General features: G+C 42.8%; 1 protein-coding gene across 1 annotated transcript in view; it reads right to left on the bottom strand.

The window, feature by feature from the left end:
* Positions 1–7,761, bottom strand: part of CIB2 (calcium and integrin binding family member 2) — a 49,690-nt gene extending 41,929 nt beyond the window's left edge. Inside the window, exon 1 of the mRNA XM_040602555.1 lies at positions 7,243–7,761. Coding sequence (XP_040458489.1) covers positions 7,243–7,293 — 51 coding nt within the window. The 5' untranslated portion in view covers positions 7,294–7,761. The remainder of the gene's footprint in view (positions 1–7,242) is intronic.
* Between the last annotated feature and the right edge of the window lie 5,923 nt (positions 7,762–13,684).

The raw sequence follows: 13,684 nt of genomic DNA on the forward strand, positions 1-13,684 counted from the left end.
AATGAACCTAGCAAAACCAGATCCACTCCCAGCTCGGATTGTTTCCATCCAGTGGCTTAGAACAGAGCACCAGCGGTGCGGGTACAAGGGATGAAGCTCAAGTATCTGGTATCTAGTGATGGCAGGAAAGAGGTGCAGGACTGGCCCTTTTTTTTTTTTTTTTTTTTTTTGAAAGCACAACCCTAACTTGGATTAAAGTCATGATGGAACAAGGGTCTAAATAACAAAATCAGATTATATAGTTGCTGGGACTCCAGCAATTTAATTAAAGACTTTTGACCAAAGAAACACGGAGGTGAGTCATCCAATTTTATTCTGGCTACTTCATTCATACAGAAAATACACAATGATGGACAATAAATAGTAAACTACCATGTTAAAGTTACTCCCTCATAAGGAAAGGTGAAGCGGGTCCTAGAAAGCATTTGTCATTTATGCATATGACGACATCCATCTCCCTTCAAGCCAGAGATATCATGGGACCCATCTGCTATTCTGTGGAATGTATTTGAGTTCATGAAGAACTCAAAGAGCAACTTGGCTGCTCTGTCTGGACACTAAAGCCACTGGCGCTCCCGCCAGGCCAGCGCAGAGTAAATACTGAACAAAGAAACGTTACCAGAATTTTTGTAATTCTTATCGATTCAAGATTTCTGGCAAGAATTTATCCTAAGAAACATTGCTTTTATTTCTAAGGCTATACAACGGCCTGAAAAACTCCTGCTAACAGAAGGCCCCTTGCGGGTTTTAGGTTATTTAAAGAGAGGCTGGGAGGTCCCCTACCCCAGCCCCTGGGAAAACACATGCTCCTCTTCCAAGATCAACTGTCCCACTCAGTCTGTCCTTGTGCTCTTGATAATCAAATTAATTAGATGTCTGACAAAGGATCACTGGCAGTTTTGGGAGGGTAAGATACCACTTAAATAAATCTGCAATTACCCGCTTAACTTCCTTATGTCTAGCAAAGTCAATAAAATAAAACAAACAAAATTTCCTATTGATTTCAATGAGATCATTAGCTTGTATAATGGGACTTGGTTTTCAAATTTGACATTTAGGTGGCTTAACTGGTTCTTAAAATATTTTGCAGAGAAAAGAGACAGCTGGTGTATTTAGCTTCCACGGCTAGCTTTGCTCTTGGCTGGTAGCGTGACCTTCTGCAAGTCACCCAACACTGCCTGTGAAGTAGGGTTAACGGGCTCTGCTCTTAAAATTTACTTCCTAAAAGAGCAGAATACACAGGCTGTTAGAGCTCTATTCTTTGATTTCCTACATCAGGTGATTGCAGGTTTAGGCCAAAACAGGAACAGACCGACATATGGTGGTCCACTACCTTTTCCACTGGTCTGTAAGCCTTCGCTGCAAACTCCTAGGTCAGTTCTGCTTTATGTTTAGTTCTACAGTTATCTGAACAAAAAATCGAGATAATTGTGCTAAGAATGCTGGTACTTTACATAAAGCGTACACACAGAGCGTAACATGAGGTATGGCTCCTGTGTCAGACCACACGTCATTTGCCCTGTTGGATACGCTGCCAATACCAGAGCGCGGCGCGCAGTTTGTGAACGGCAGCAGAGGTCACTGAATGAGAAATTATCACTCATCACTTTTCGAAGCAAGTATCATTGTGCATAAAGCACAGGTTTCAAATAAAACTAAATCTCACACAGCTAAGCAAAACTTTTCTCTACAGAGAAGAAGAAAAACTGGAGAAAGGAACAGGATGAAAGAATAGCAATGCCCAAGTACACAAAGCTACTGCGAAACAATATCTCTTAAACACATTAAATGCATGTTTCTCCTCTAAGACAATACACACATTCCGCCTTTTATATGTATAGTTTCATAAGAGCTGGTTTGTTCTGATCCTACAACAGCTCCATTGGGAATTTTTATATATAAGGAAATAATATAGAAGTCTTAGCAATACAAATTCACTCCCAATTAGTAAAACAGTCTCAAACAAAAGCCAGCAAGCCACAGATGAAGTAAACCAGCGACCAACAGCAGTTCTGACAATAACCTCAAGGCAAGACAGACAGCTGTGTTACTGAGCAGCTTTTAAGAAATGAGAAGTACTGGTTGCTGCAGCATTTTAAATGGCAGCGTTTCAAACAAATTATTTCAGAAGTTTCATTTTTAAAATCACAAATGATGTTTTGCACTGTGCCAGAAGTATACAATGCGTGTAAGAACACTTAATCAAAACACCATAAAAACATTGTCCTATAAAGTAATCAAAAATGTAAGTTAAAGAGTGCTAGATAGAAACAACAGAACTTTCATGGAAGATCTATTATTAACTATTCCGGTAACATTTTACAACTGCAATACTTTTATTCTAGCTGCCATACAACTAAGACTGATACAGAGTTGTGCAAGACTGAGTCAGCAAGATATTGATGTATTTTCATCACTGTGAATACATAAAGAGTTACTGGAAGTCACTGAGGCTAGCACCAGCCAACATTGCTGAGCTGGGCAAGTACTTCAGCAAATCCAGATTTAAACACTCAAAAAATCCTGCCAGAGTTAGTATCTGCATTAATAATAGTATTGGTATATGGACTTTTATCATTAAAAAAAGCTGGTTACGTCAGAATGTCAATGGAGATTTTAACATCCAGACCACCTTTATTCGTAATCACGTACACTTCAGAGCCACAGGCAGGACAACTAAAACACTCACTGAGTTTCAGGAGGAAAAATCTGCAGCTGTAGACCAAAGAAGCAGCAAACTGTCAATAAATGGAATTTTGCTCAATCTATATATGCACTAGAAAACCAGTAGTGTATATAAAATATATATTCTGGTAACATAAAACCAGAATCTGACTAAAGGATAATCTCACAAAACCCTTGTTCCATGACCATGCTACTTAAATTTGCACTTAGGCAGCAATACTCTATCAAACTGGAAAATACTTTTTACAGAAGGACCTGGAGAACCTGTGATGATGAACACACTTTTTATATTCTTGTAAAGGGTTCATTTTCATCAAAGATCCCAATTAAGTGAAGTACAGCTTTTTAAAGCAAAGGATAGCTAGCTTGATGACCCAGTTTCACTTTATAAATGGCATTTCTTGACAGATCATAACTTGTTTCATGAGGTTTTTCCTGTTTTTCCACAATTCTCATGAATTATAGTTGAATCCCACTTTGACCAGAATTTTAATGAAAGCAAAAAAACTAGCTCTGTAATAGACAAGTTCTTGTGTAGAAGCAGTAAGTCATTATTTCATATTACTACCTTTTATTGCAATAAACTGCCTAGAATACAGCCAGGATAAATATCAGTCTGTTTTGAGGCTACATTAAATAACGCAGAGTAAATAATCCCATTAATGAACAAATAAAAAAAGAAATAGCTTGCAATAAAAACAGTAATATCTGATACAAAATATCTGTGCCCTATATTCTCTAGGTTCTGTCTATTAGGAAAAAAAATCAGAACCACGTTTGTATCAAATTCAGACCATTTATTCAATTAACTCCAGAAAGGGCGACAAGCTGGCTGAGCAGGGGTGCAGGCTGCCTATGCCCCCCGCGCAGCTGCTGCACATCCTGCTCGGTAGGAAATGCAGCGCCCTGAGGTCAACCCACGGCTCTGATGCCGCTGTACTGTATTGCCTGGATCTTCTATTGCTTCAAGCATCTTTATACAGCATCACTCAAAAAAGCCTACAATTCCTGTTCGTTTTCTTGTCTCAGTATGAGGCTTGACCTCCAAAACCTACAGACAACTTTTAAAAGATGAATTTTAAAATGCTCTTTGATGGCAATGAAACACATCTTTCTTGCTGGTTAATACTTACCTCTGCCCTAGCCAGACCTTGGTTAGATTTTGCATTTTATATAAAAACAAAAAACCCAAACAACCAAAAAAAAAAAACCCCCAAGCCAAAACCAACCCACAACCCCCCCCCCCAAACTGTCAAGCACTCGGAGGGTGTAAGAACCAGCAATCCCCTGTAGAATTCATTTTCTTACACAGCTAACTTTAAATGAGGTGAATCTCAGTAAGGAAACCAATGCTTGCAAAAGCCTAACTTCCAAAACATTTCGCTAAGTTTATTAATATGTGAAGACCTGTCAACTAGAACAGGTGATGAGACAGGGTGTGTGAGATCTGCAGCTTTCTGGTCTTTCTTCAGTTTGCCTCTACCTACTTTGAATGAAAAAAGCTGAGAGGCTTAATATTATTAAGTCCTACTATGCATCTCTTTTACAAACAGTTTCAACCAGTCACCCATCGCCAGTCTTAATGAAAAGTATTTAAAACACTTGTCTATTAAAAATATTGAGGTCATCTTGTGGGTGACCCAATTTACAGTTATTTAAGTGTAAAGGTTCTGCTAAAAAAATGACTCTTCGATATGGCACTTCATATGCAAAAAAAGTTTATATATGGGCATTTCAGAAAGTTTTAGACAAATCAAATTTGGTTATTTTATTTCATTAATATCGTATTAACGACTTAAGATTTATGTATACTAGCTCTTCAAGCAGGTTATTTTTTCTGCAGCCTAATCTTTGCTCCTGGAAACCAAAGCCACTTACATACGGTTTTACCATACTTTGAGCACACGAACTTCTCGCTTTCCCATCTCATAGTATCTCCTAAGGAATAAGCGTTTAAAACATAATGCATTTTAAAAAATTATAAAAATGTCACTACTAAAGTAGTATTTAGGTGCTATATGCGCAGTGCAATTTGCATTAAAGACAAAAATGGCAGAAGTTACAACCACAATGGCCAGAAATATATTCAAATAAAGACATAAGTCTTAACGTAAGGGGAGTGAAGTTTTGACCAGTCTTCTAGTAGGAACTGTTGGGGAACTGAACAAAAACCCGACCTATTTTACAAAAAGGAGCAAGTTGCCTCTTTGCTTCTGCCATACTGATACTACAGAGGTTGTAACCCTGGGTATTATTGTAAGGAGTACAGGACCAACTCACAGACATACAATTCACAAGAAGTTGCCTTGTTCTTGTTTGGGGAGGGGAAGATTAATCAATGATCCATTTTAAAAGCAATTTCTATACGGATGCCTGGGTGCGCAGTGGGATACAGCTGTGCACAGAAGACCACTGCAAAGTGGACCCTTGGTGGCCAGCATCTTACTGTGGTCCAGTGTTCAGAGGACCTGGCAACCCAACTGCCAGTTCAAGAAATGAAAAACCCACATTTTAAAAATGATGGAACCATCACCCCATTCTCCCCTTTTCCGTTCTGAAGGAACCACACAAATTGAGAAGGTGGCAGCTAAGATGGCAAACTCCAAGTCCAGCAGCCCCACTGGTACCACAGCAGGCACAGTGCTCCCCCAGAATGCAGGGCAGAGGCAGCAGCCCTGTGCAGATGCTACAGCAGCAAGCCCAGGAGTTGTGTGCCTCAGAGATCCAAGAGGTCTGCAGTAACTCACGGACCAGAGGCAAAGCACCAGCCACGTAAGTAAGGGCTTTATCTGATTGCTCATGGCACGAGGCTGATATTCCTACCTAACAAATTCTGGATGTTAGCCATCGCCCTGAAACTTGTTATTTTATTGTAGTTACCATGTAAAACAAGAGCTATTACTTGTCAAAAATTATCTTGCACTAGACTAATGAACTACAAGTTGGCCTGTAACAGAGAAATCCCTCAGCTGACTCCAGCCACTGAGCCTAACTACTACCAGGCTTTGAGATCAATTACCCAGCGTCACGAAAGGCAGGGGCTGCAAAAGCCATTAGAGAACAGCAATTTCTACATGAAGAGCAGTGGATTAGGGATGACATTTCAGCTCTTGCATTTGCCAGTTTATGTCGAGAAGATAACATTAATTACATTTGGATTTTGTTTTGTTTCACTGCAGTTGTGCTCTGTTCTGTGTTCACTTTCATTGTTAGTCAGAAGACAGACATTGGTGCTTTACAGACCTTTGATTTCCAGCAGGGATGTAAAAAAGCGTTTTTGGGTCTTGGACTACTAAGTCTAAGACCACTAACTCAGACTAATATGTTACAGTGACAGACTGCTGGCAAGGGTAAGATGTGTGACAACACGGAAATTAAAGAAGCTCCATTTCTTGCAATGACAAGAAAAAGCCTAGGCATTTAATAAGACAATTGAATTTATGCCTTATTTTCAGCATGGGATAACATTTTAAAGTGTTTCAACATATACCCCTAACCTCAGGGATTTATCTGTGGCTAAATATCTACACCTGTGAAAAGCCATGTTAGCAGCAACTCCGAAGAAAATCAGTATTTAAAATCATAGGTTCTACTTCAAGGACTTGAGTCAAAGATGAAGGTAAAAAGGAAGGTATTTACTCCTGTGTGCGCTGGATCTGTCCCTCATGTTATCAGGAGATAAACCAAATGTGGATTTCCTGCGCTGTTAGTTCTGCCTGTGTCCATCCCCCAGGCACCAAGCAGCGCAGGCAGCCCTGCCTGCATCTCATCACCAGCGGGCAGCTGCCGCCCCAGCACGCTCCCACCCCTGCTTCCCCCCCTGCTTCCCCTCCTGCACTGCCTCGCTGTGTTCTAGCACACTCTTTCGAGATGCCCAGCGTGCAGAGTCGCCTGCAGCCCGTTTCAATCAGATCTGCAGTGTACTGAAACGTGACAGAAAGCTAGGAACTGTTATTTTTCTACCCTGTTAGAAATCCAGCTCATGAAATGTGAAGTAAATAAAGTACCACCAATAAGCTATCCGTAGACATAAATCACACACTGCTGTTAAGGTAAGAAACTGCCACCCGGCAGTGGACGCAAGCACAGGGATACCTATGCTGGAATTACATTCAGCGTGTTTCTGTGACTTGTCCTTAAAAGAAGTGAAATTAGAAAAGACACACACACACACACACCCTCCTTTCCCCTCTACTGTCACCAAAGGTAACAGGCAGAGAAGGAGAGGTTATTGCTCCACTTTTCTCTACAAAACACTCAAGAGAAAGATCCTACTAAAAGCTCCCACTGTCAAGCTAGTCACAGTCTTCACCCTGCTTCCTAGTCCAGACCTTGAGGATTTGACTCTTTTCCCTGTATATAGAGAAGGGAATTAAACTGAGTATACTCAGCATCCCAGCCTCACAAGACTATCACAGCTGCTGGAAGGAACAGCAGAATATATGCCTGTAGGCTATAAATGAAGCTTGCGTTTATGTTTGGGAAAAAACCCACCCCACCCCACAAACATACGAGGATTGCTCCCCTATTCCCCAGCTGACAGCCGGGGTACCTTACCTGGTAGGCGTCTAGCTGTTCATCAGTAAATATCGTTTGCTTATTACCCATCTTAAAGAAGGAATTCTTCCTCTATGCAGATGCATCCCATGGGAAGCAGCTGGGTTCCTCCGTACTGCAGGCATCTAGAGCGGGTACAGCCGGCGCCGAGAAGAGCGCGGAGCCCGCAGGGCGCGGGCTGTGCCCCCAGTTTTGCGGAGCACGGAGCGGGCTGTGCCCGCAGCTGCGCGGCCGGGCCGGGCAGGGGACCCCGCGGCGGGGAGGGGACCCCGGGCCGGGCAGGTGCCGCCCGCAGGCAGCCGAGCCCGCCCCGGCCAGGCTGCACGCAGCGCCCTCGCCACCCGCCGGCCCAGCAGCCGGGACTAGCAGCCAGCGGCGGCCGGTGGCCCGGGTGCGAGTCCCGGGTGCGTGGCCCACCCCGCGGCTGCGGGGCGCTGCTGGGCGCCCCCGGCGCAGCGCTGCGTCACCCGGTGTCGCTCGCTGGCGCCGCCGTGCTGCACCCGGGCGCATCGGCCCCCGCCGGCGGGGGCGGGCAGGGCCCCGGGACCCGCAGGTAGGGCACCCCCCCCGCAGGTAGGACCCCTCCCCGACACCCCTCCCCGCAGGTAGGGCACCCCCCGGTAGGGCACCCCCCGCCCCCAGGAACACACACACACACACAGGCAGCGCCCCCCCCCCCCCCCCGGTAGCCCCTCCCCGGCAGGGCGCCCCCCGGCGGCGCTGCGAGCTGCCCCGCACCGCGCGGCCATGGGCAGCCGCGGAGGGCGCCCCCCAGCGGTGCGGGGGCTCCCAGCCGACTCTGGTACCTGCCACCAGCCCTGGCTATCAAGGGTGGGAGGTGGCTAGCGGGGGTACCAGCCCCCCGGTGGCCCGGTGAACGCGAGCGTGCCTGCCCACGGCAAACACACAGCGGGCAGGTCACAGCGGCTCAGGGACGCGGATCTGCGCCTCGGGCTCCAGCAGGCGCAGCTGGAGGGGAAAAAAGAGTTGTCACAGCCTAAAGCAAAGGTGGCAGGTACCACCGGAGGGCTCACCCTGCATCTGAAAGTGCTACCGCCCTACCGCCGGGGGGAAATAATAAAAAGGAAAGCATGTAAGAGATGCAGACAGACAAAATGAATAAACTCAAACAAAATCATGTTATCTAACATCTGCAGAAGGATGAGCTCTCCTAAAACTGTAGGAAGAAGGCTGGGTGTGAAAGGATGGAAACAGGTAGGGAAGACCTGTTGTAAGCTCGGAACTGCTCACTTCCCATCTGTGCGCATAGGAGTGGGAGAGGGTCAAATTCCCACTTTCTCTTTGTAGAGCTCTGCCAACGGTCACTGTTTCCTTAGCAAGTGAGCGTGTTTAATAAAAACACCCGGAGAATTATCCTGTGCTTTTTCCTATGGAATCTAATGATCCTGACCTGGCAACAGCATGGGATAATAGGAGTTCCATTTACCTTGGCATATACCAACAAGTAACAAACATCTAACAATGATACTGGAAGCAAATACACTGTATACATAGTAAAAATATCCTATGAAGTGAGTTGGATATGTAGTAAAATCATACTATGAAGTGCCAAACTGCAGACTGTTCTGAGACAACTTATTTAGATCATAACATTTAGAAATACAGATTTGATTAGCTGCAAACAAGCACTGTTCTGAGCTACAAACCCACCAGGCATTACCCTCTATGCAAAATAAATGGCCTGGGATGAGAATGGACTCCACAAGGCTTATTAGTGATAAGCAAACATCAGAGCTTTAACAGTGAAAGAAATGGCTCCTACCATTTGAACATACTGTAACCCACTTTCAGAATAAGAAGGAAGAAGCTAAGTAGTGAGGAGAACACAGGCTCTGAGTGACCCACCAGCAGCCCAAGGGAGCAGCAAGCTCCTGTTCAGACCACAGCCAAGTGAATCTGCTCGGTGCATGGCCAGTGTGACCTCTGGTTCCTACCACTAGTATTCTAGGATTTTTTCTTTTCCCCAAGGTACAGTGGCATTGGATTCTCATTATGTTCCAAAAGACTCTCCACAAGTAAGTCAGAATGTGAAGAAAAAAACTCCTCAAATCTGTAAAATACAATATTTCTATTTATTAAAAGTGCTTTTTTAACACTTTTTTGAATTCTTTTTTTGAATCAGAAAACAACAACCCATAAGGGCCCCTTGAGATGGAGAATTTTCACAGTTCTGAACGTTCTTACACATCCTCAACTCTGAATGAGCTTCATAGTTCGCTTTAGTGATCACGCACGTAGTTAAGCTCATTTCGTACCTCTGATCTGGTGCTACTGAGATGCAAGAGCTAGCAGCTGTTCCCAGTTGGGCCACACCAATGTTTAAATCAAGTGATTTGCATGAAAGAGTACTCCATTCACAGACACCTCCTAATTCAAACTGCCTGTCTATGCAAATCAGATTAAATATAAATGGCCAAATTATCTTTAATGACATTATACAGAAGTGAATTTGCACCAGAGGTGGATTGCCCTCCAAACTTTTAATCTTGTGATTCGGTATACCGAACGTTATTCTTACAGTGAAAAGACTGACATCTAATTTCTTCTTTTTTCACCTGCTTTTATATTCCTGGCTGCCTGGTCCTGCTGTATTCTAGATGTCACGCTTACCAGCTAGTGTCTGTCTTTAGAATCAGAATAACAGCAACCAAAAGCAGAAGGGCTGCACGGGAAGCACCAGCCAGGTAGGACTGAGGTGTGGTGACTGAGCAGGCCAGAGACCCCGAGGTTCACAGACATGGTCCCGTTTATTCCTCTGGGCCCGGCTTCCCACTCTGCCACCTCTGCTTCTCTCTTGTGTATTAGAAATCCAGCGGGTTTTTTCTAATGTAGAGAAATGATGCAGGAAAACTGGTATGGTTAAAAGAGTTGATTGCTTTAAAAGAATTACAAATTCTTGTTTTAAAAAGAAAGACTCAGCTTACCAAATGAACAGAATTCACCAAGCGTATGGACAGAAAACAAATTGTTTCTTCAATCCTTCTTTCCATGCTCTGAAGAGTATTTTTATTAGTAAATAAAATTGAAGTGCACAGATTTTTAAAAAGAGGATTCAAATACTGATTATTGGGGCTTTCACTATACTAGCTAACTCTTCTCAAGCACACTGTAGTGGCAATTATACTTCACTGCACAATTATCTTGCTATACTAACTGGGTAGAATTTAAAGATGGTATAACGCATAAAGTTTTGTTCACTCCCATCTGTTTGCACATATCAAAGATCAGATAATTCTCCAGTTTGCTCTTTTTCACTTCTTTTATCTGTTTGTATTTATCTTTATTTGCCGGTGGCTGTGAAGCAATACTTACTCCCAGCACCTTACTGCAGCAGATCGATGCTGTTCTGTGTGCACAGCAGGAGCTGACCCTCACGCTATCAGTACCAGCCTTCTGTCACACTTCACTGTGTTTCCGTTTCTCTAAACTGTCTGCTAAAGCAAGTGATTTTAAGCTATTAGCAACACATAGCACAACCCTTGCAATCAGCTGCAGATCAGGTTTACCAAGGAGAGCAGTATATATACTACGGGCTTGCCGTTACACTGTCCATTGTGTCAGAGAACATGGTGAAGGAGCCACTGTTCACCCACTCTAAAAGTTCAATTCATGGAGCAGAAAATACACTATCAACCGCGTACACCAGAATTGATGTGTTATAGCCAGGTGGCTGTCAGCTGCGACAGCCTCACACCCACCTACGGTTGCACTCAGCCCTGGCCGCCGGGACCTGCTCAGGGAGCGGGACAGACCATGCGGCGCTCCGAGCGCCTTCAGCGCCACATCTCCTGCTCGCAGCTCTTGCTAGCCACAGCTACCACGCCAGGCGACTGCTCTGATTAGTAGAGGTGGAAGTTTAACAACCTCCAACAGGTCATACGACCTTAAATTGCCTCTGTAAATTACGCAGTGAGAAGTTGACAAGGTTTAGGTATGAAAGCTCTTATCCTCATCAAGGGAAGATCAGGCTACTGCGAACAGAGATCACTTTACCTGTTAACGAGAGGATCCACTATACAGTTGTAACACTCACGTTGCATGTCTGCTGCCTTCACCACTCAAGTTGGTTTGCTACAGCTTTTAGTTGGAGAAAAAAGAACCTGCAAGGCTTTATGCCCATTACACCAAGTATTCCGACAATTTCTCCCCCACGTACATGTTTCCTTGCAGATTAGCTCTTCATAAAGATTCATTGTGTTAGCAAAAAAAAAACAGTTTTGATCTAGCAGGGCTGCCTGTATATTTATTCTGGTACTACTTTCTATAAGTCATTAGGGCCCCTGCCTACTGCAAGTGTACGCTAAGAACAATGACTACTGGCAATGACCACAAGGGAGAAGTTCTGTCCTCCACTGACGCTGTTGAAATTCCCCCAAAGTCTTTGGGGCTTGTTTTATTTACTCAAAAGCTATTCACAATTTTGCCTGCTCACAGGTAAATGACAAATAATGTTCACCTATTCTGTGGCACTAAAATAATTAAAACACTTGTGAGTTCCTCAAATAAAGATGCTACAGAGCTACAAAAGTTACTGTTGTAATATGCTACACCAACTGTTCCAACTTGCCTCTGATAGTTACTTATTACTGCAAACTATAAATAAAAAATTAACCATAACAAAACAGAAAACCTGAAATAAGTGAAAATGACAGTTTGATGCTACTGCTGTGGATAGAAAAGTTGCTTTTCTGCACACAGCCAAGAGGAGGATGCTTAGGCCCCACTCAATGCATCTGGAAATGCTAGCCTGTAAGAGAGCGCTTCATGGGACTGAACAAACAGAAATTAAGAAAGATGCAAAGCTCACAGCCTCAAACTGATGAAAGATGCTGACTATCTAAGTTGCATTTGTTACAACGAGCAGGGACTTTCTGTAGAGTTTTTAATGCTAAAGAAGACAAACAGAAAGGAAAACCTTGTGCCAAATTTGTTTTTTATGATCTTATCTATCTAGCTTAATAAAATACGCTGTCTTGGAAGATGGAGATTTCTGACTACGTTTCATTAAGCCTAATTTATCCACAATAAATCAAGTAAAACCCCTTTTTTTAAAGATGCTTTACACAAGACAACACTTTGCCTCAGAGGCAAAATAACAAAAAAAAAAATAATAATAATGATTTCCTAAGCAGATTAAATGTAATATAATGAATTTCATAATAGGGAGTCTCAATACAGTGACCACCAGTGGAAAGAAACTACTGCTCTCTCTCTATAGGCATCTTTTTTCTAGGCAAAATAATGTTGAAAATATATGGGGAAAAAATAATTTCTCCCTCCACTCAACCTACAATCAAAGTGTAAACCCAGAAATTACATAAGATACAGTCAAAAAACATAAGAAAACAGCATGAATCAACATAGTATAGCACATAATCAACACTAATAGTGTCCTTTGGTAAGCATCATGGCAAAAGAAACAAATATAAATAAACAGGTAGAACAGAAGTATACATCTCATGGGAAGCAGTACAGTAAAAACATTAAACATTCAGCCAGTGTGTGCTGGAAACATCATAGGTCAATGTGAGATGGGAGCAAGACTCAATTTACAAAAGGGGAGGGGGGGTGCGGGGGAAGGCAGAGAACAGGACATGTAAGGTATGGAAACTAAAGATGGCACAAAAGAAGAGCCAATATGTGCAAAGTATGATCAAGCTTTGAACCTAAACAACTATTTTATACAAACATTTTAAATAGATATCTGCAGGGTCAATTTGGATTTTAAAGACTAAAATGAAAAAACAGCAAAAGTTACTAGAAGAAAATCAGAACCAAAAGGATTCTGCACAGTTGTCATTAAAGACAACATCTAAGCAACTATTCTCAATTCAAAGCATTATCAAAAATAGAACAAAACATACACACAGTAGGCTGTTTCAACAGAGGAAAAATTGTGAGTACCTCTGATGCCCCATCATAAAAAAGAAAAAGAGCAAGCGACCACCAGAAAATAGGGTCTGCTAATGCTATATATTGTTGAATGTGAATTCTGAGAACTTCTATTCACACTTTCAAGTCAAGAGCAAATTGAACACACAGTATTAGTCCTTAGTTTTCCAGCACATACAGGAGAAAGGTAAGTAAATGGAAAGGCTGCAAGTAAGCTGACAACCCTATTGCCAAAACCTGACACCAAATTATACCAAGACAGAACCCAAATTTTTATGTTGCTGAAGTGTGAGAAATTAAATGTAGGTTTGGTTTTCTTTTGACTTTTGATTTCAAAGTTTCAGGATATATGACCCGTATTTTATACCACTCTGCAACCACTGAGTTTAGAAATTCAGTCTTGATTTTGTATTGATGCCTGGAAAGTTCTGAATGACTCAATAGCCGAAGTGACTGTTAAGCAGGTATTTGTTTATTCAGCACTGGGTGCGTGGGGGAACGCTCCTCCTAACACACATGCTTTGTCTCT

Source organism: Falco naumanni, chromosome 7 (genome assembly GCF_017639655.2).
Source record: "Falco naumanni isolate bFalNau1 chromosome 7, bFalNau1.pat, whole genome shotgun sequence".
Classification (NCBI taxonomy): Eukaryota; Metazoa; Chordata; class Aves; order Falconiformes; family Falconidae; genus Falco; species Falco naumanni.